This window comes from Carassius auratus, chromosome 35 (assembly GCF_003368295.1).
Source record: "Carassius auratus strain Wakin chromosome 35, ASM336829v1, whole genome shotgun sequence".
In the NCBI taxonomy this organism is placed as follows: domain Eukaryota; kingdom Metazoa; phylum Chordata; class Actinopteri; order Cypriniformes; family Cyprinidae; genus Carassius; species Carassius auratus.
Window position 1 is genome coordinate 18091333 of NC_039277.1, and position 23122 is coordinate 18114454.

The 23122-nt window shown below is 36.1% G+C and overlaps 1 protein-coding gene and 1 long non-coding RNA gene across 6 annotated transcripts in view; both read right to left on the minus strand.

Moving 5' to 3' along the window:
* The window catches only part of LOC113054731 (zinc finger FYVE domain-containing protein 16-like), a 30179-nt gene extending 10595 nt beyond the window's left edge, over nucleotides 1–19584 (minus strand). The window contains exons 1-10 of one of the 4 annotated variants that reach the window (XM_026220493.1): nucleotides 19411–19584; nucleotides 19182–19236; nucleotides 18494–18610; nucleotides 15436–17387; nucleotides 13298–13394; nucleotides 6056–6232; nucleotides 3299–3438; nucleotides 3001–3214; nucleotides 1742–1864; nucleotides 1509–1664 (exon numbers count right to left, since the gene is read on the minus strand). In XM_026220493.1, coding sequence (XP_026076278.1) covers nucleotides 1509–1664; nucleotides 1742–1864; nucleotides 3001–3214; nucleotides 3299–3438; nucleotides 6056–6232; nucleotides 13298–13394; nucleotides 15436–17387; nucleotides 18494–18563 — 2929 coding nt within the window. In that variant the 5' untranslated portion in view covers nucleotides 18564–18610; nucleotides 19182–19236; nucleotides 19411–19584. The remainder of the gene's footprint in view (nucleotides 1–1508; nucleotides 1665–1741; nucleotides 1865–3000; nucleotides 3215–3298; nucleotides 3439–6055; nucleotides 6233–13297; nucleotides 13395–15435; nucleotides 17388–18493; nucleotides 18611–19181; nucleotides 19237–19410) is intronic. The other 3 variants (XM_026220492.1, XM_026220494.1, XM_026220495.1) reach the window with 3 other exon arrangements.
* Nucleotides 19585–21378: 1794 nt separating this feature from the next.
* LOC113054871 (uncharacterized) lies at nucleotides 21379–23122 on the minus strand. Of its 2 annotated transcripts, none has more exons than XR_003277455.1 (3): nucleotides 22801–23122; nucleotides 22148–22300; nucleotides 21379–21532 (listed from the first exon to the last, which is right to left on the minus strand). It is a non-coding gene; the product is annotated as an uncharacterized LOC113054871 (long non-coding RNA). The 2 variants fall into 2 exon arrangements; XR_003277454.1 differs by having other exon boundaries at nucleotides 21379–21591.

The following is a 23122-nucleotide window of genomic DNA, read 5'->3' on the forward strand; positions in this document are numbered from 1 at the left end:
TGTACCCCCGTAATGAAAGTCTATGGGATTTAAGGTGGTTTTGGTAGTCTGGTTTACGAAAACCATAAGCCGAATCAGTTAGAAAAGATATAGCAACCCGAGTCAGACCAGTCTGAAGGTCTGACCCGAGTTTGGTGGTTCTAGCTTGAAAGCTCTAGGAGGAGATAGTGTTTAAAATTTGGCTCAGAAGAATAATAATAATAATAATAATAATAATAATAAGATTAAATAGTAGATCAGTAAGTTGGCTTTTTCAAGCCAACTTAATAACGGTTTACTTCTAAGAATGTAGTGATGAAAAAGTAAATTACGACGAGGAGAATAGGGTAAACATTTTACGAACCGATATCATTATACATCTCCAGCTGACTGATTACAGTACTTTAATAATAATTGCAAATGTGCTTTTGTATGACATGTTTAAATACGCAAATGGTGCATTAACTAATGAAATAGACACTAATTTGCATGCATTTTATAGAAACTGACATTTCAGAACAGGTTGTGGATTTTTGATTTTTATTAGCAAAAATGTTGTTTAAGCCGATTTTTACAATTTAGTCCATACAAAAATACATAAATATATACACATTTAAATATATGTGTGTGTGTGTGTATACACACATACACACACACACACACACATATATATATGTGACCCTGGACCACAAAACTTCAGTAACTGGAGAATATTTTTTGTAGTAGCCAAAACACATTGTATCACTGGGTCAAAATTTAAGATTTTTCTTTTATGCCAAAAATCATAAAGGATATTAAGTTAAGATCATGTTCCAAAAAGATATTTAGTAAACTTTCTACCGTAAATATATAAAAACACAATTTTTGATTGGTAATATGCATTGCTAAAAATAAATTTGGACAGCTTTAAATGTGATTTTCTCAATATTTAGATTTTTTTTTTGCATCCTCCGATTTTTAAATAGTTATAAATAAATATAAAAATATAATTTCCAACCTATCCACTTTTTTTTTAAGTTCTGCAGTACAGAAATTGTATTCTGTAATAATTCAAACATGGATGAAATATATCAGTGTTGTAAGATATTCCTTAACAATAATAATAATAATAATAATATAATACTTCTACTACTAATAATAATATTTACAAGTAATATCTAATAAGCTGCATTATTGTTATTATTAATATTATTTTTTACTATAAAAGTACATTTATTCTAGAAAAAAATGTCAACTGCCAGAAAAAAAAAAAAATCACCATGGATTTAGCTATAAAATGCTGTATAAAAACTGTAAAGTTTGGTGTAAGCAACTGCTGTTGAATTGGAGCAAATACCTATTTTGAGAAAACGGCCTTTAAAAATATGTATTATAATTAAAATGTACAGACACAAATAGATCAAACAAACACTTAGAAGTTATTTTGGATGTCTTCTTTTCACTACACTTAAACAACACATCCCAAAACTGACCAGTGCATAAAAACACAATGTTTTTGCCCGGAGTGTGAAGTGTTTTGTGTGACGTACCTTTCTGTGCATCCTCATAGATACTAACATACAGGTTGAATAGGTCTTTAGGAAGGCTGTTCTCCTTTACGAGACACTCGATTATAAACACCAGCTCCTTCTGGCCCACTCCCTGAAGACCATTAGAGCTCAGACACCAGCACCTCTTCCCACCATCTACAACACAGACAGAGAGAGTTGAACAAGCTGGACAGGATCAGATGTTTCATTCAGATTGAGACAAGGTAACATACATGTGACAATCTTGACGTTCACCAGTAAATTGGCGTTGAGCACGAAGGTCAGAGGTTGTGGGCCTCCCTCTTCCAACAGCAGCAATATTTGGCAAGCAGCAGGACGTTCCTCAACTAATAAATCTGTAACGAAATGAAAATGAAATTACACATTACAGAAATCACACCATGAAGAATCAGTCACAAAATAACTACCAAATTGGCACCAGCAATTAGGATATCAACTGACTAGTATATCAACGTAAATAGTATTTTGCATTCATCAACAGAGCATGGATTTATTTAGAGAGATTATAATATTATAAGTGTTGCAACAGAGGGCATGAATTTCTCAAAAGTTCTCATCTAGTAATTACAGTATCTCCAGCGTGTTGTGGAAGCAGCAAGATTCTGGTTAAGATTCACCTGTTTAGTGGCGCTGGACGATACTGTAAAAAAACAACAACTACCTTTTAATTTAGGCCCCCATTCATTTTTCCTCCAAAATATTTTGGTTACATTTTTTCTGCATTCTGTGTTTTATGATTCAATACAAAATTATTATCAAAAAAGTTGTCTAATGAAGTGAATTCATAAAACTTTAACAAGTGCTGCAGGAATTGTAAACTGTATAATTTTAAATATTGGTAAACACTTTCCTAACGTCAATAGCATTTGAGGAGAATGACAACGTCTTCATCCAGGTGTCAACTATAATGTACACCTTTTACATTTTTGATCAAATAAACTGAGCTCATTCGGTTGTGAAAAAGTAGCCTAATTTACATATGATTTACAAATGCAAATTTGAAGCTCAATAGCATTTGAGAAGAATGACTTAAAGTCATAAAAATAACTGTAATGTGTTCATTTAGGTGTCAACTACAATCCACACCTTATACATTTTTAAATATATATGAAAATAAATTATCAATCATGTAGGTAAAAATTGGGTATCATGTGCATCACTTTCAGGCAAATTCCGGGAAATGTTTTTTTTTTTTTTTGGACGGTTGACGTTAATAACGAGTTTTAATGTTGAAAATATTTTCACCAACACCAATGCATATTTTTACCTCTATAGTAGTTTTTTGTATCCTCATATTTAAGAAAGGGGAGCCTAACAATACAATCCTGCTTAGGGCACCATTTGGCCAGCAGCGGCCCTGCTCAAAAGTTTACTTTTGATTTTGTGGATTTGTTTTTTTGATTAACATTGATGTCGATTGCCTAGTCCTACCATTTAGACTAGAAGAAGCTGTCAAAATGATGGTCCTCACCCCCATATTCCTCCTCTCCTGTAGTAATGAGCAGTGGAGGCAGACCGTCATCGTCCTCCGGCACCAGACTGACTGCTCTCTGCACACAGCTGCCCAGCGCACAGAGCAGACCGTAGTCCCATGGGCCTCTGATGGGCGGGCGGCTCGCCTCGGCAGCGCTGTCAGAACTTCCTCCTGTGCTCTCATCACACTCGCCAGGAAATGCACCATTGGGCTGAAAGGCAGTGAATCAATTAATGACTTCAGTTGTCATTATCAGTTCTCTCCAGCATCAGTTAAGAGGATTTAGCCGTCTCACCGCCGGCGGGTCTGGTGTTACAGGACTCGACTCCTGAGAGGATCTCCGGGTCTGTACACAGAGTTTGGTGGTGTCTGCGACCTCACCGTTCGGCAGGATACCATCAGCAAACCACACATGCTTCTGCTCACGTGGAAACCCTTCGAGAAAAAATGCAGAAACACAAACAGAAGGGTTGTTGTTGTTGTTAAGTAAACTAAAATATATAAAACCATACAAAAATGTTTGTTACTTGAAATAAAATAAATGTTAACTGAAATAAAATATATAAAAATGTTACAGATATTTCAGTTAGTTGCCATATTATTATTCTTTTTAACTTGAGGTACTATAGTAACAAAAATTAAAAGTGAAATAATGTACAATAACTATATAGACCTATAATGAGGGATCCACCGATAATTAAATTTTTTGGTACATGCGATACTGATACCGGTATTTTCACTGCATTTATATATACATTTTTAAATATTAGGTATAGAAAAGTTTTCTTTCATTATTTTACAAAAGCACAACATTATGTTGTTATTGTGAGTGCACACACATAAAAGTAAAAACTTTACATAGATGTATTACTCTGTAGAAGCAAAAAGTTACTAGTATTTAAAGTTACCGTATTTTCCGGACTATAAGTCACACTTTTTTTCATAGTTTGGCTGGTCCTGCGACTTATAGTCAGGTGCGACTTATTTATCAAAATTAATTTGACATGAACTGAGAGAAATGAACCAGAGAAATGAACTAATAGAAAACATTACCATCTCCAGCCACGAGAGGGCGCTCTATGCTGCTCAGTTCTCCTGTAGTCTACACTGAAAACATAGAGCGCCCTCTCGCGGCTGGAGACGGTAATGTTTTCTCTTGGTTCTTGGTTCTATATAAATGCGACTAGTCCAGTGCGACATATATATGTTTTTTTCCTCATCATGACGTATTTTATGACTGATGCGACTTATACTCAGATGCTACTTATAGTCTGAAAAATACGGTAAGTGCAAATTATTGCACTGGTTCCTTTAAGTGAACTGTCATGAAGTAAGCGCACGACTATTCAGCTTGCACATTCTGCTTAAACACTTCAATTGCACACACGCTTCTAAGTTAACGCTTAAGCGAGTGGTCATGCAATGATGCTACAACTAACATGTTTCAGTAGACACATTTGAGGTCGGTGAACGAAACGAACGTTTGGATGTCTGATGTACTGTAATTACCACATAGACTAGCTGATGATGATCTCTCTGAGACTTTGCCACTTGCTGTGGATTTTTTCTTTCTTTCTGCGACTAATACATTTTTTATTCTTCTCGTCGACTATTAATATTCAAACACTAAATTATGCTTGATGTTTAAATATTGTAGTGAATGCACCAATCATTTTTAGTTTATTTTATATATACGATTTAGTTTAAATTCAAATGATGCATGTGCTAACGGAGCAAACAGCAATGAAGATCAGGCAACAGAAGTGTCTCTCTCTCTCTCTCTCTCTCTCTCTCTTCTAACCATCAAGTAAGTTTAGAAATTTGTGCATTGTTTTATTTACTTGCTTTAGACATATATCCGACTGAACTACAAAGTTTCCAGTGATGTCTGTGAGACAGAGATATTTCTTTGTCAAGCTCACACATCTATGCAGGCACAGGCTCAATAAACTCAGCATGCTTTGCCTATCACCTTATGCTCATCCACTATACAGGCGTAAATACTGAATTTTACATTACATAAATTACATACATGAACTTCATCGACATTCTTAATATCTAATAACTCCATTCTGCTCTATGTTGTTCTGTTGTTAGTGTTTCTTTGTCTGAACACAGCACTGCTCTTTTTAATGTGTACGAGTACAGGAGAGCAGTATCAGGCCCAATATTGATACAAGTATCAGTATTGATGCATCCCTACAAATTGCTTATAAAATGATCAAAAATAAATAAATAAATACAATTTGAATGAAAACAGAAAATAAAAAAGCAATTCAAAAATATTCAATAAAAACTACTATGATATATACATTTATCTAAAAGAATGGACTTAAAGCAGTGTACAAAATAGAGTTTGTTTAAAGTTTGTTGTGATTAAGAGGAAAAAAATATTTTTCTATTACTAGACTACCCTTTTTGTTTTATAATGTTTTTGAAAGTCTATTCTGCTCACCATTTATTTATATTATAGAAACAGAAACTGTGACATATTATTACAATTTAAAATAGCTATTTTCTATTTAAAAATGTATTTATTTTAATTAAAGTATTTCCAGCATTATTCCTCCAGTCTTCAGTGTAACATGATCCTTCAGGAATCATTCTAACATGCTGATTTGCTGTTCAAAAAACATTTCATCAATGTTGAACACAGTTGTGATGCCCAATATTTTTGTGGAAACCATGATACGTTTTATATTTTTAGAATTATTTGATGAATAGAAAGTTTAAAAGAACAGCAATTTTTGAAATGTCTTTAGTGTCACTTTTAAAATATTTAATGCATCCATGCATACAAATATTAACAAATCTGATAAAAAAAAAATGTTAATGTGCTGGATAAAAATATTAATTAAAAATCATACTGACCCCAAACCTTTACATAACAGTGTATACTGAAGCTAACCTAGTGTAGCTCAATATATGATATAAAGTGCAAGCAAATTGGGACGCAGTCACTCTTTCTTTCATGAAGTAGCTATATTAAATGGAAGTCACAGTGTTTTATAGCCATGAGAGCTAGAACTCTGGCTCAGAGTGCAGTGCGTACCATCATTACCGGGGTGTTTGAGGACGGACACGGGGACCATGACGGTGGGTGGGGGAGAGTTGAGGGTGCCGGCGGCGCGGGCCTGCTGCATGGGCGGTATGGTGGAGCAGTACTCTGATGGGATGTTGGGATTGGGACTGGGCCCAGTAGGGCTCATCATTCTCTCATGGGCTTGAGCTGCATACAACAAACAAAATCAGCCATTCCCAAATCAGTCTTTTCAGTCTATTGAATGAAAGGTCATGCTGGGAGAGAGAATGAGAGAGAGAAAGGTACATTGGGTAAATGTTGTAGGAATGTATGAGGTTTTACATTAAAGGCTCTGAACAACTTTAATTAACAGCCACCAAAAATTAGAAGCAATGCAAATGATGCTCTTAATAAAAACTCCGGGTTTCGTGAACGATTCATCAGTGTATACTACAGAAAAAATTTATCATCTTGTTAATTTTGCATTAATAACTTACTCAATATCTGACTTTACTTGACGTTTCTTTCTTCTGTTGAACACAAAAGGAGAAATTAAGCACAAAAAGTACCATAAAAGTAGTTATAAGTAGACGTGCGTGGTGCAATCCATGTCTCTGTGTGAGGAACGGTCGATATTTATTGAAAATCTTCTCTTCAAAATCTTCACTGCAGCCAAGTGAATACATTTCAATCTGTTCCTCACACAAATAACTTTAGTATGATGTTCAGTATAGGACATTGACAAGTATGAACTACTTTTATCGTACTTTTTCGGAGAATGACAACCTCTGGTTGATATGCTTTAATTTCATGTAAAAGTGACAATGTTTTGCTTTTTGTATTCCATAAAAAAAAAAGTAATGGTTTTGGAAAAAATGATGTTGTTGACCATTTTAATTTTAAATGCAGTGAAGGAGCTGTTCAAATGTCGAATATATTTAAATACACTTCCATTCAAAAGTTTGGGGTAAGTTTTTTTTTTTTTTTTAGTAATAAATAGTTTTATTCAACAACGATGCATTAAATTGATTAAAAGTGACAACTAAGACATTTAATATGTCACAAAAAAAATCTATTTCAAATAAATGCTGTTCATTTGAACTTTCAATTATTTAAAGAATCCTGAAAAATAAAATGTATCACAGTTTCCACAAAAATATTCGACAGCACAAGCGTTTCCAACACCGATGATAATAAATATTTTTTGAGCAGCAAATCTGCATATTAGAATGATTTCTGAAAGATAATGTGACACTGAAGACTGGGGTAATAATGCTGACAATTCAGCTTTGATCATTATATTTTAACATGGAAAACACCTATTTAAAATGTAAATAATATTTCACAATTTTACAGTTTTTACTATTTCTGATTAAAAATAAATGCAGCCTTGATAAGCAGAAGAGACTTCTTGCAAAAACTTCTTGCATTAAAAAAAAATTTACGGACTCCAAACTTTTGTACGGTAGTGTATATAATGTACACTATAATATCTATTGTTGTCAAGGTGTTCATGCGTGGTAAATCAAATGATGACTTACAACTAGTGTTTTCAAAAATTTAAATTAGTATTGGTACCGTTCAGATATTTTAGTATCGATATTTATCGAAATACTCGCGGTACCAATACTAATTTCTCTTAAGTACTGATACACCGGTACTAGCCGAGCTGTCACGTTCACTTCTTTCCAAAGGCGCATTGACAAACACCACACATGACCGCAGTGCCCGTCTCGTCTCATTCGCTCTGGTTAAACAGCTAAAGTGAATAGAAAGATGGCGAGTTTAAGTTTAGCGCACATATATTTTCACTCTTTCCGAACACTGAGTTGCTTTTCTGACTGAGTGCTTCAGAGTTCTTTCTACTCAAGCGATCTGTGATATTTCTCAGTTCATCTCAATTGACGCGCAGTAACTCGCCGTCGTTTCTCTCACACGCGCAAAGTGAGAGAGAGAGAAAGATAGAGCGAGCAAGAGAGTCTTATATACATGCAGAATTGATGCGCTACATGTACACACTAAAGAATATTGTTTGTCGCATTTTCTTGTTAAAATAACAGTTCTTTAGTAGTGCGTGGAACTAATACACAAACAGAATCTGATTGGCTGGTGCTCACCTACTTAGCAAATCAGTTTGACCGAACGCAGACAACCTGATTAATATTCATGAATCCATTACTGTTCTAATTAGTAGAATTCGTAGTATTATTATTATCATCATCATCTTATCAGTATTATTGTTATTTTTCCTCAGAAACACTGAATGATCAACAAAGCACCACCATCAGCCCTAAATTCAGTTAAAATGTCTATGCATTCATACATGGTTACCAAGTTTTAACTATAATTACTAAAGTTCTATCATTAAATAATACTTGATTATCCAGATTTCATATTATAATGCTTGACTAACTGATGTTAAGAGTCTACTTTCAGTTATTTAAAAAGTTAATACATGTTTTAATAATTTTAAAAACATATACAGTATATTACATATATACACACACACACACACACACACTATATTAATATTAGTATATCAGTCTGGTGAGTAAACAAAAAAAATGTACCAGCCAATGGCGATTGAATTGCCAAGGTCTCCGTAGACTTGTTATATTTCTTTAAATAAAAAAATACCCCTTAAAATTCTGGCAGTTTTTTCTCTGTGGTATCGAAAATCGATATTTTCCAAGGTATCATATCAAAGTTTGAAATTCCAGTATCGTGACAACACTACTAACAAAACAAACCTCATTTAACTGAGTCACATTCGGATAAATCAAACACATCAAGCTTTTACAAGCAAGAGCATTGAGTCAATCATAGCACTTTTGTTATTAAAATGATGGGCAACGAGCCACCAAACCGAACTCAAGAAACAGGACGTCCAGTGCAGCCACAGCCCAGTGTGCTGACACCTCCTCCAGCCATGAGTCAGCTGTGCATTACGTTGATTAAGGCTCATAGATGCTCATCGACCTGATTACACTGGCACTGCCTGTGACACCCACAAACATGTCAGCTAGAAGCACAAGAGCTGAAATATGCTGGCTCATGGTGAAAACGGCTACGACCACAAGACAGATGGGAATAATGAAGCCAAAAACCAGCAGGACGGAACGTCCTTCAGCATGTGGAAATTCACTAAAGATGCAAAAAAGTTACAAACTTAACCAAACAAAATGATCAATTACACCTCAAGCCTCAAGAGGGCTTGACTTTGATTTAATTCAGATATATCCCAAGCTTACCTCATCCTAAATTAACTCTCTTCCAGGTTAATCACGGGTTGCATGTTAGTCTCCCAGGATGGTGTTAGTGAGCGCAGAGCAAAAGAGGAAGTATTTCCCTTGCTGTTAAGTGAGAGAGAGTCCGCAAATGAATGAGATTGAGGGCGCATCCTTGAGCCTCTCTCATCCCGGACAGGGCGCAGCTCACTTCCGCAAGCTCACGCTGAGTTCTCGTCTGTCCTGGGACAGGCAAACGTCTCTGACTGCGAGTGCAAGCTCAGTCCATCATGTACACACACACAGAGGTCGTATTAAATGGCTGCCCTGGGCTGAGAATAGTGACAAACCCTCCCCATCTGAAGACGAGGGGTGTGTGTGTGCGTGTTTATGTGTGTCTCTAACTCTATTCCTCAACCTGGAGAGTGAATGAGAGAGAGAGTGTGTCACGAATACTGCACCAGGTGGGTCCTATACCACACACACACACACACACACAAACACACACTCAAGGACATGCACCAGTGCCCTGGCTCCACCCAGCCCTGCACCAAACCCTGCGAGAGCTGGCTGGCGACTTGCAGCACTGACGCTCTGTGATGAATGTGCTTTTTAATGTGCAAATGGACCACACGCTCGGCCACACACTGTGTGCCAGCCTCTTTTTATAGACGGTCCAGGACAAAATAAATAAATAAAGCCTTGTTCTTCTCCATTAAATCAGCCCTTAAAAAATAAAAGAGCTTCTGATGTTTGGTCCACAAAAAAAGTTGGAAACAAATTAAAAGGGTAGGGGATCTGCTCCTTTAAAAAGGGATGCAAGTGAGCCAGTGTTTTTATTGCTAACTGAAACTAAAAAAGCAGTAAAGCTGAAATTAAATAAGATACATATGTGAGCCTTGACCACAAAACAAGTCTTAAAGGTAAATTTTCCTAAATTGAGATGTATACATCATCTGAAAGCTGAAAAAAAAATCTTTCCATTGATGTATGGTTTCTTAAGATCGCACGATATATGGCCGAGATACAACTATTTGAAAATCTGAAATCTGAGGGTGCAAAACTAATCTAAATATTGAGAAAATCATATTTAAAGTTTTAGCAATGCATATTAATAATAAAAAATTAAGCTTTGATATATTTATGGTAGGACATTCACAAAATATCTTTATGGAATATGATCTTTACTTAATATCCTAATGATTTTTGGCATAAAAGAAAAATCATAATTTTAAATCATAAAATGTTTTTTGGCTATTGGTCCAGGATCACATAGACTAAATTCAGACTGAAATAAAAACACATTAAAAGTAGGGATGCACGATATTCGATTTTTGCCGATATTTTTCAATTCATTTTGGCTGATAGCCGATGCAGATACTGATATATTTCCTTTTGTTTGGAAACAACACCAAGTATCTCCTGTGCAGAAATAAGCAAAACTGTTTTCATTTTGGTTGGTTTTTACCAAGAACTTATTTGTTAGAATTAAAGTTATTTTATAAAGACAATACAAATATTTTAAAAGGTTTGCTGCATAATTAACGATGTGTATAAAAAAAAGTTTTTTAGAGAGAGGGAAAAGTCACATATAAGTCACTTTTTTATTTCATTCAGAAATAGGCCTAATGCTGACACGAAATGTTTACGAACAATATAATAAACACCGTAACCATAGCTAGGCTTTTTTAATTCCCCTCACTCCACAACAAATCATTTAAATTAACAGTATTTAGAAAATAACAAGAATTAAAAATATAAGAAGCTATAGTAATATAAACTACAAGCCAAAACAAATTCATGTAGGCTAAAATGAAACTGAAAGTAACGTTGGGTCTCTCATTCGACACGAAATCAAGAGTTGATCAGGTTGGTGATTGTGGCCTGTGGGATGTTGGTCCACTCTTCTTCAATGGCTGTGTGAAGTTGCAGGATATTGGCAGGAACTTTAACACGCTTTCATAAACGGCGATCCAGAGCATCCCAAACATGCTCAACTGGTGATGTCCGTTGAGTAAGCTGGCCATGCAAGAACTGGGATGTTTTCCGCTTCCGGGAATTGTGTACAGATCCTTGCATTATGGGGCTGTGCATTATCATGCTGCAACATGAGGTGATCGTCGTGGATGAAGGGCACAACAATGGGCCTCAGGATCTCATCACGGTATCTCTGTGCATTCAAAATGCCATCAATAAAATGAACTTGTGTTTGTTGTCCATAACATACACCTGCCCATACCATAACCCCAACTCCACCATTAGCCATTCGTTCCACAACGTTGACATCAGCAAACTCCTCACCCACTAATGCCATACACGCTGTCTGCCATCTGCCCTGTACAGTGAAAACATCCGTGAAGACAGCACCTCTCCAAAGTGCCAGACACCATCGAATGTGAGCATTTGCCCACTCAAGTCAGTTACGATGGCGAACTGCAGTCAGGTCGAAACCCTGATGAGGACAACGAGCATGCAGAGCTTCCCTGAGACGGTTTCTAACAGTTTGTGCAGGAAATCTTTGGTAATGCAAACCGATTGTTGCAGCAGCTGTCCGGACGGCTGGTCTCAGATGATCTTGGAGGTGAAGGTCCTGGGCTGGTGTGGGTACACGTGGGAAGTTGTTAAGCTGGATGGATATACTGCCAAATTCTCTGAAACGTCTTTGGAGACGGCTTATTGGTAGAGAAATTAACATTCAATGAACGGGCAACAGCTCTGCTGGACCTTCCTGCAGTCAGCATGCCAACTTGCAACATCTGTGGCATTGTGCTGTGTGATAAAACTGCTAACTTTTATTGAGGCCAGCCTAAGACACACCTGTGCAATAATCATGATGTCTAATCAACCTCTTGATATGCCACACCTGTGAGGTGGATGGGTGATCTCGGCAAAGGAGAAGTGCTCACGAACACAGATTTAGACAGATTTGTGAACAATATTTGAGAGAAATAGGCCTTTTGTGTAAATAGAAAAAGTCTTATATCTTTGAGTTCAGCTCATGAAAAATGGGGCAAAAACAAAAGTGTTGCATTTATAATTTTGTTCAGTGTAGTTATTTTAGGAGTGAATGGGCCTTAAGAACTAATTATTTAACAGACATAAATACGACATACTAAGTGCATCAAACACATCTCTTTTAATGAATTGATATCACGATACTGATGAAATTTGTGTTTTTGAGTAGTTCATCATATATAAAAATAAACCATGGTTCATATGAGCCATTTCTACACTGACATGATCTGCTGCCACAGATTGGGCATTTAAAGGAATAGTTCACCCAAAAATGTAAATTTGCTGATAATGTGCTCACCCTCAGTCAGAGTCCAAACAGCTGATAAAAACATCACAATAATCCACAAGCAATCCACTCCACTCCATCAATTTATGTCTTGTGAAACCAAAAGCTGCATGTTTGTAAGAAACAAATCCATCTCAAAGAGGTTTTTAACGTTAAACCACTAAAATACGAATCCATAATCCATAATAAAGCTGCCTGGAGTGTAAAAGTCCATCTCCTGTTGTCCTCTCACATCAAAATCCACCAATATATTTGTTTTAGACACTTTTTTTTTAATCAGAATAGTTCTCTGCTGATTCAGATAAGATAACCTTTTCAATGGAGGAAGCAAAATAATGGAGAGATAAGTCATATATTAGCTGGACAATTTAAAACGGACTTGTTTCTTGCAAACACACAGCTTTTGGCTTCTCGAAATGTTAACTGATGGACTGGAGTGCTGTGGATTACTTGTGGATTATTGTGATGTTTTTATCAGCTGTTTGGACTCTTAATCCGACGGCACCCATTCACTGCAGAGCATCCATTGGTGAGCAAGTGAAGCGATGATACATTTCTCCAAATCTGATGAAGAAACAAACTCATATACTTTTTGGATGGCCTGAGAGTGCGGACATTTTCAGCTAACTTTAATTTTTAGGTGAAGTATCCCTTTAGCGTGTAGTAGATTACATCCACTTGAATATATTGAATGAGTTTTTATCAAGCCAGCTGGGGAGTATATTAAAGTGGTTAAGCACTCACCTCTCTGTATTGTTACATGGCAGACGACACAAACCCTTGCATCTTTGTCCAGATATTTCAGTCTGCATTTGCGGTTGCAGCAGCTAGCACAGTACACCTGCAAAGCAGACAACATTATTCACTTAAACACTGGATAAACACAGTACTTCATCAGACATAAACCTGGAGAAAACTCTCTGGTGTCCTTTAGCCCATTTAATTTACTGGCCCAATATGTCTTGGAAACAGCAACTCAGTGCAGCAATTCAAGCGGGAAACCATATCAGCACTAAAAATACATTCTGCTGACCCGGCAAATCTGCATCTATATTTATCACCTCCCGAGCAGAATAAACCTCAATCTGACGTAATGAAAACAAAAGACGTCGCACTCATAGATAAAATGAGAACATTTTCTGTCTAAGGCAGTGGACTACAGGTTTAAGGATTTCCTGTGGTTATAAATAAATGAGAACACAATGGCAGGATTGTGTTACAGACCTTTGCTCGAAATCAACGCAGCTGACTGCATGTTAATTCATTGATTCACACTGCGGTTATTTGCCTTTCACCTCCAAACGTCAGGGCACACTCATCTAATACAAAGTTATTCCAAAGTCGCTTTCAGAACTGAAGCAAATACTTGAAAGACTCTAAGTTCATTTATGCAAAATACAGCATCACAGGGTGATCAGGATCCAAATCTAAATGGGTTTATATTGAAATAATTACCATCTGATTGTTCATACCTTGCTTTTTTGAGGATCCTTTACTCATAAATAATAAATGGACATGAAATATTGATCAGAGGTTAAACTACTAAGTAAATTGCCTGACAATGGTCAATTATACAATTTAATTAAAAATCTAATCAGATAAAAGTTTGGGGTCAGTGAGATCTATAAATTAATCCATAATATATTTATTCTTCTGTGGCCACAAGTTTGGTTCAAAATATACATGGACTAATTAGATGAATTTGAGACAGATATAAATGGCCAGTATAGTAATAATAATCTTTTTTTTGTTTTGTTTCTTACCGGATGTTTACATACATCCATGTTTACATCAAACCAGCCGTACTGTGCAGTAAAATACATCATAGTACTACTGAAGTTAATTACTTTTATTATTAATGTATTACATCATATATATATATATATATATATATATATATATATATATATATATATATATATATATATATATATATATATATATATATATATATATATATAATTATTTTTTTTTGGAAGAGGTCAGAAAGTTTTTTTTATGTTTTTAAAAGAAGATTCTTCTGCTCATAAAGGCGGCATTTATCTGATCAAAATAAAATACAGTAAAAACTGTAATATTATGAAATATTACTACAATTTAAAATACCTTTTCAAATTTCAAAAATAAATTTGAATATTTGTTCACTGTAATTCATTGCTGTTATCAAAGCTGTATTTTCTGCATCATTACTCCAGTCTTCCAAGTCACATGATCCTTCAGAAATCATACTAATATTCTGATTTGCTGCTAAAGAAATATTTATTATCATTGTTGAAAACACGTGCATTTAATTTTTTATTTTTCAAGATTCTTCGATGAATAGAAGAAAAACAGCATGTATTTGAAACAAAACTTTTGTAACTTTATGGTCACTTTTGATCAATTTAATGCCATCACGCTCTTTAAGGTCACAAAACTCTGGACTTTTAGTTTTACCTAAAATAACTAAGTCCATTAAAGAAGAAAGATCATTTTCACATCTGGCTCCTAACACACTCGCTCTCTTTAAATCTAGATTAAAGACACATCTCTTCAGCCAAACATTCACATAGTTAATCTCAATCTCACACTTGTTCCCAGTTTGATGTGTTAAAAGTTTTTGCTTGAAACTTTATGAACAGCAGCTAAACTAATTGTTTTCTTGAAATAGACATCACTTGTACACATTCACTGCAGCTTTGTACTGTAGACACATGCATTTTCTATGAAACAATGTGCATTGTGAAAAGTGCTATACAAATAAATCTGAACTGAATGAATGCATCCTTGCAGAATTAAAGTATCAATTTCTTTAAAAATGAATCGTACTGACGCCAAACTCTTTTTGCTTTAATATTTTCCAAATAATTGTGGGTACTGACACTGAGAGGCATCAAACTCACCTTCCCACATGCTCTGCAATGGTGTCTCCTCTTGGTAAAGGTAAACTTTTGCTCACAGTTCATGCAGTTAGGAGCTTCAGAGTCCGGGACCCAAGGAGGCTGCTTTGACCCCAGATCCTCGGCCTCGTGTCCTGGTGGATCAGGACTCTCTCCTGGATACGGTGGAGGCTCTGAAAGCTCATCATGGCCATAACTGGCATCATATTGCTGATAAGAAGGGGGTTCACAGTTATTTTCCTCTTGTTTGGGAGAAATTTGCGAGCCATGCTCTTCAGAAAGGCTTGCTACATTGGGTTCGGCATGACCAGTCCTTTGTCTTTCTGATGGAGGCCGTGCGGTTTGGTTGGATAACTGCTTTGGTCTCGCTCCGCCATAATTTGACTCTTGGTTGGGGGCACTAACTGACTGAATCTCAACAGGGCTGGTTGCATTTTCTTGGGTAATCGTTTGTGTGGAGTCTGTCCTCATCGGGCTGCTGTCCTGAGATGAGGAAGAAACATTCGAACCTTCGCTCTCCTCCAGATATTGAAGTGAACCATCACTTTCAGGAGAAGCAAACGTCCCGACTTTACAGCTCTGCAGCTCCTCGTCTAAAAAGCCTTCCACATTTCCATTAAATTCTGAAAAGCCGTCATCTGTGAATTTTTCTGCGCCTGCGTCGGAGTTCATTTTCACATCCTGACCCATCAGAAAGGCGTCCAGCTCCTCGTCTGTAACCATCATAACGGTCTCGTCACTTTCAGGAAGGTATTCGTTGGCGATACTGAACTCGTAGGAATAATTAGGGCTTTCTGAATAGGTTGGAGATGGGTTGATTTCGCAAACCTCTTTATCTGATGGTGATAAGCTGCATTTAAAGTTTCTTTCAGGGTAATGGCCCGAGACAGCAGTCGCTCTTTCGGTGTTCGACATGATTTGGACAAGCTCAGGTTCATCTTCAGGTGAGGAATCAGGTCTATTGGAGGAGAACGGTGTTGAGGGTTCTTCTAACGGAAGAATTAACTCTTCAGCCTCTTGAATCGCTGAATTTTTTTCCAGATCAGCCTCATCTTTGGTTTCAATCACTGCTGCCTGTGGGTCTAAAGATGCCACAAGGGATCCACACATAGATACGGCCATCGGCAAGCAAGACAGAGAAGTTTCCTTCTCCAAGGAGGGACTTCCAGCTGGATCCTCTGGAGTTTTAATACTGAGATCTTCAGATAGTTGGGTATCTGTTGAGTCTGGCTGCAGTGATACAGCATGCTCTTCTTTGGTTGCTGAAATAGCTTCATCTGTAGCATGAGGATCTGAATTACTAACATCGTCCTCGTTCACGGAGACTTTGCATTGAGAATTGTTCTGATCACTGGAGTTTGAGTCTTCAGGACAAGAACTTTCAATCTGATTGCACTCCAAAGGAGTGATGCTACTTGAACCACAAGGGTCACCAATGGCTGGTAATATGACATCCAGCAGGCTGAATGAGTTATAGTTAACCTCAGAGTCCAGTTTTGGTAATAGACCGGGGTTAGAAGCATCTTCTGGTCTAGATACCACAGCGCTCTCGAAGTCCACTAGCAGCTCCTCATTAGTTTGTTCCAGCTCTTTAAAGTCCTCCTGACTGTCAGCCTGCTGGAGGTTTGCAGAACCCGTATCATTCACCAGATCACACACCGGCTTCAGTGAGCGGTCCGGACAAGGGGGAGCTGAACTTTTGATGCCTATGCTATCGACGGAGGACAGGAGGTCCACACCTGTGAGCGGCCGTTCATTTGAATAAGAATCTATCTGGTTTAAGGTAATGCTTTGTGATGTAAGTCCATAGTGCAGGGTATTGACATCTGGGAGAGTTTGTGTGACTGTGTGTTGCTCTGGTGTGCAGCTCTGAAGGTCCAAATGGTGACCAGGAACGATTGTGGAGTCCAGAGAAGGAGGGCTTGTAAAAGTGGTAGGCTTGTTCTCAAGCTCCTCTGAAAATAAAAAGTGAAACATCATATTCATGTATAATATTGACATCAACCATAAGACATGCAAAATAAATAGAATATCATAAAACTGACAAAGTATAAAATCAGACAACATACTGTATATATATATATATATATATATATATATATATATATATGATATATAATGTTGCACATATAAAATATATTATATATAACCTATGTCATATATGTGTTATATATATATTCAAAGAATAAAAAAAATGTCTCAGCGTTTCCAAGAAAATATGAAGTAGCGAAAACAGTTTTAAACATTGTTGATAATAAGAACAATTATTAATACTTGAGAACCAATAAAAACGAATAATAATTTTGCAGCAAATCAGCATATTTCTGAACCATCATGTGTGATTCAAGACTGGATCAATGATGCAATACATTTTTTATATATATATATATATATATATATATATATATATATATATATATATATATATATATATATATATATATATATATATATATATATATATATTCAGATTAAAAAAAAGTTAAAAAAACAAACGTTGTATATAGTGCACACACTAAATGTGTGACCCTGGAGCACAAAAGCAGTCTTAAGTTGCTGGGGTATATTTGTATGCATTATATGGGTCAAAATTATTGATTTTTTTTTCAATAATTATAACTAAAGACAATGTTCCACGAAGGAATTTTGTAAATTTCTCACTATAAATATATTAAAGCTTAATTTTTGACTAGTGATATGCATTGCTAAGGAATTCATTTGGACAACTTTAAAGGCAATTTCTCAATATTTAGATTTTTTTGCACACTCAGATTCCAGATTTTCTAATAGTAGTATCTCGTCCAAATATCGTCCAATCCTACATCAATGGAAAGTTTATTTAATCAGCTTTCAGATTTAAAAACATTTACTCTTGTGCCTGGTTTTGTGGTCCATCATAAATCATAAATCCTGTGACATAAACTATAGGATACATATTAGAATGTATGATCAATTATTTGAATGGCAAAATCAGCCAAATTTACATCAACTCACCCTAAATTAAGAAGTGGCAAATTTAATATTTGTAACTATAATAGCAGTAAAGCAAAAAGTCTCAAACCTGCGTTGAGCTCAAAGTCATCCAAAAGCTTGTCCAGGTCGCACACAGCAGCCTTAAAATAACTGTCCATCCTAATAGGACGGGGTACGATACACCTCACTTACCCCTGCACAGAAACTGGGGCAGATGGGACAAAGTTAAAAATGACATTTTTTCCAAATATAGGACTAAAACTTATCTTTCTTAGGCATATAAGCAGGAAATCTGACTTAGTAGTTACTGACAGTGATAGACAATAAGAAACAAATAGACAAGCTATTCTCAATGCTTAAATAATGCAAATACGTATGGCTATTATTTAATATTTGTATAATTGCAAGCTTGAATATTTTCAACATCTGAATTCACAGTAACTTGTTCATATGTGTAGTTTGCGGTGATTTACTGTGAAGTGAAAAGTGGAAGTGTGATTCCACTAGGTCCATAATCATAGATTTGAAAAGAACACGTCATTGTAAACAACAATATATTATAAAGATATATAATTAATTAATACACTCATATGGTACCTGTCTATGATTTCTGTTTTGAGCTATGATATCAACTTTTGTTTCGAAAGGGATGTTAATTGTTCATCTAAGTAAACACTAAGTGTTTATTAATCTTATTTTTCCATTATATTAATAATAACACCATAATTTTGCTCTTTGGTCTATAATTTCATTAGCAATATATTCAAGTCATTTACCTGTTCATAAACTAATAAAGCACTCCATTCAAACTAAAAGCTTTCTTACATCAACCTGTAAATATAAAAAATAAACAGTAACTTTTATTTTCAGTTATATTAGCTATTTAGTTTTCATGAGCGATTTGCTAACTAACGTTAGCTTCTAAGCTACAACACGAAAACATAAATACAAAGTCATGTAAGTGTAATATAAAATTTGATGATATCATTCCGCTTCAATATCTACCTTAATAAGTTTCATTGTTTAGTCGCCGTCGTTTCTTGGCGGTATCCAGATGAAATGTTAGTGTATTACACTGTTAGCAGTTAGCTGATGTTTTGTTTTTCCTTAGTAAATTCCAGTCTTGTGCGCGAGCGACCGTTTCCACCCGGCGCTGTTTAAAGGGGACGCGCACTATACTGCTTTACCCATAGACATATAAATAACTAGACGCCTCATTGGCCGCTTTGAGCCGTTGCAGCGATACGTCAACGCGTCCGCCATGTCAGTGAGGGCAAGACTGTCTTAAACAAATGAAGGTAAACGGGGGAGCTGCGGTTTTTATTGAATAAAAACACTATAACGTTCACATTTATCAACCGATTTCAGAGGTTTGTGATCTACGTGCAGTTAAAAAAATGTTTGCCTCCAGTTATTTAGTTAGGTTTGGAAAATTATTAATTGAAAGCTCACATTTGTCTGACTTGTTGATTTCGTTGATTTTTTCGGTTTACAAATCTGTATAACTGTAACATATTCATGTAATGTAATTTAAATGTACCTTGGAGATTGAAAATGTTTCTTTTTTGAGACCCCAGGAGCCCAAATTCAGACCCAGAACAATAAAACCCACAGAAGAGGAGTTCAAAAGAGGAATCTTTATATTACCAAACTGCAGGGAGAGGAAGAGTAGATATAAGTCATGATCTGCAAGATTAACCACAATCTGAGGCATCGGAGCGAGTTCGCAAAACATTTGATTCAGATTGGGACTCCAAATCGCGTTTCACGAATCATTTGATCTGGACTTCGGAGCGAGTTCGCAAGACATTTGATTCAGATCGCGACTCCGAATCGCGTATCGCGAATCATTTGATCGGGGCTTCGGAGTTCAAAAAACATTTGATTCAGATCGGGACTCAGAAGCACGTTTCACGAATCATTTGATCTGGGCTTCGGAGCGAGTTCGCAAGACATTTGATTCAGATCGCGACTCGAATCGCGTATCGCGAATCATTTGATCGGGGCTTCGGAGTTCACAAAACATTTGATTCAGATCGCGACTCTGAATCGCGTATCGCGAATCATTTGATCGGGGCTTCGGAGTTCACAAAACATTTGATTCAGATTGGGACTCCGAAGCGCGATTCGCGAATCATTTGATCGGGGGCTTCGGAGCGGATTTGCAAAGCATTTGATTCTATCATGTAGGCTACTAGATCAAGTTTTAATAAAGAGAAGAGGTTTAGAGACAAATTTTTGTTGATAGCCTGTTAGTAATCCCACAGTCAATAGCATCAGTAACTGTATTAGTAAGGGAAAATTCAAACAAAAAAGTTTAAATTTTTATTTTATTTATGTAGCAATGGTCATCTTCACCTCTGTGCAGTGTTCAGGGTATTTCAGGACCCTACATTAAATTCTAATTCATCTAAATGACATGACACTTAATGACTTTACCAAAACAGAAATTGGTACGTCTGATTGTATTAGTGTAATAAAATCACTCAGAATGTTCATATAATGCTTTTGTTTAAAATTGTAATTTTAAATGGTTTCCAGTAAATGGCAGAAATCTACCACTTAAGTATGGCAAATTTTTCATATGACCATGTATGAAAGCAAGAGATGTAGATATAAAGTTTTAACAACATATTTGTTTTCTATAAGCATTTAATATAAACATGTAATACTTTTTTTTTTTTACAATTTTAACATTTAAACAAATTCCATATTAATTGTATAGTAAAAACATTAAAGGAAGTGAGGTTACAATTCATGATTGTCTAGATATTGGTGTTTTTAATTTCACCTCTTAAAGCACTTTCTTTTGTCATTGCAAATATCAGTATTCAACATTTTGGGATTAAAACATCAAAACATTATGCATTTGTAATTGCAGGTTAAATGCATTTATATCTTGCATTAAACAGTGTGTGTGTAAACATCTGTCGGGGTCTGTAGAGAGCGATGTGTAGAGGATTAAAACTTGAGCCAGAGGTTCTTCACCGCTATGAGGAGACCTTTGACGTTAACGTTCTTCCATCTGGTCTCATCATCCACCCTGATGCTCCACACCTTGGTGCAGATGGCAAAGTGGTGGACCCAAATGAAGAACCTCCCTGTGGCCTGGTAGAGGTTAAGTGCCCTGGTGTGAAAGAAATCGGAGAGGCATTCCACGTTGAGTTTATTGGGGACCATGCAAAACTGAGAAAGAAACACACAATTGGCATTCCACGGTCAGCTGATGGTTACTGGCTTAGTTAACCTGGTGTGATCTTGTGACAAGTACAAGAGGTGACTTCCATGTGGAGAGGGTATGGAGAGATGAGCTGATCACAGAGATCACGGCAAAAGTTGTTGAATTCTACTTTGGAATATACATTAATTTTTTGCTAGGAAGAAAATAGGCATGAAGAATTTACCAACAAATGATGTTCCTGTTCTATAGTGAATGTAGTTCTATAGTGTTCTATTACAAGAAGAAACAGTTACCCCAATAAGTCATGCTTCAATTAATTATATTTTATTGTTATTTATGTTATATTGTTGCAACATACCTACCCCAAACTGGAAAGTATTGCAGATCATAAGTAAAAGTAAAGAGTTACATTTTTATAAAACATTTCTGACTTAAATTTTCCCCCTAAAACCGAAGCATTAAATTCAGCAAAAAAAAAGCACACTGAGAAGTATGTGAAAGATTATATGTATAATGTTGGTTAAAACCCTGGCTGAGAAGGTAACAAAAGCTTAAACTTACTGGAAGATAGCTAAATTTGCTTATCACAAAGCAGACAAGTTACTAGCAGGTGAAGAAAAGCATGGTGTCACTGGCAGGTGTGTCGATGATGCTGATGTCACTAGCAGGTGTTTTTTCCAGCTCCTTTATTTTTCCCATGCCTCAGCAAGAGCACTTAATTAACATAAAGCAAACAACAATACATGTATTATTTTGTGTTAGACATAACACTTTAATAAAAACAACTCATTATTTGGAAAGTTACTATCACATTTATGCAATAATATACCAGTTACTAAGAACATCAATTCAAAGTTAAATAACCTACAAACCATTATAAAATAATTTGAATTCTGCTTGTGCAACAGATGTTTGTTCAGCTGCTCGTATTTCCTACATTGTTGTGGATTTTATTGATAACTTTAAATGTCTTTTTTAATTCTGTGTGACTTAAGACAGAAAGAGAGCAGTATAAAAGGGAGATGGCAAAAGTATAAAAACACCGCTTCACTAACCTGCTCGACTGTTAGCATAACTGCTACCATGTGCTACATTAAATGTATAACGTTACATCTAACAATACAAATAAAACATATTATATATATATTATACTATATTAGTGACTATAGTTGCCGATAAGCTTTTAATATTGTTTTAGTTAACACATTACTCACCTGGGACTGGGCGGCTGTGTATTCGTGCTCCTGCACCATCTCCACATGTATTGCTCTGCACCACAAACATCCCGTTTTGACGCGTGATTTAACGTCTCCACAACTTTTCCACGCAAACTTGGAGCCCACGGTGCGAGATCGACTGTACTCCGGTTGGACACGGACCTCATCCTCCGTGAAGTGCTTAGCACACACTAAACTACCTTTCCTCACAGTCATTGTAGCCTCATCCTCTAGCCAAATTTCAACGCTTTTTTTATAACACAAAGGCACACTATACACATCTGAATACTTTTGGTCTCCGCCATTTTTCGGCAAGCGA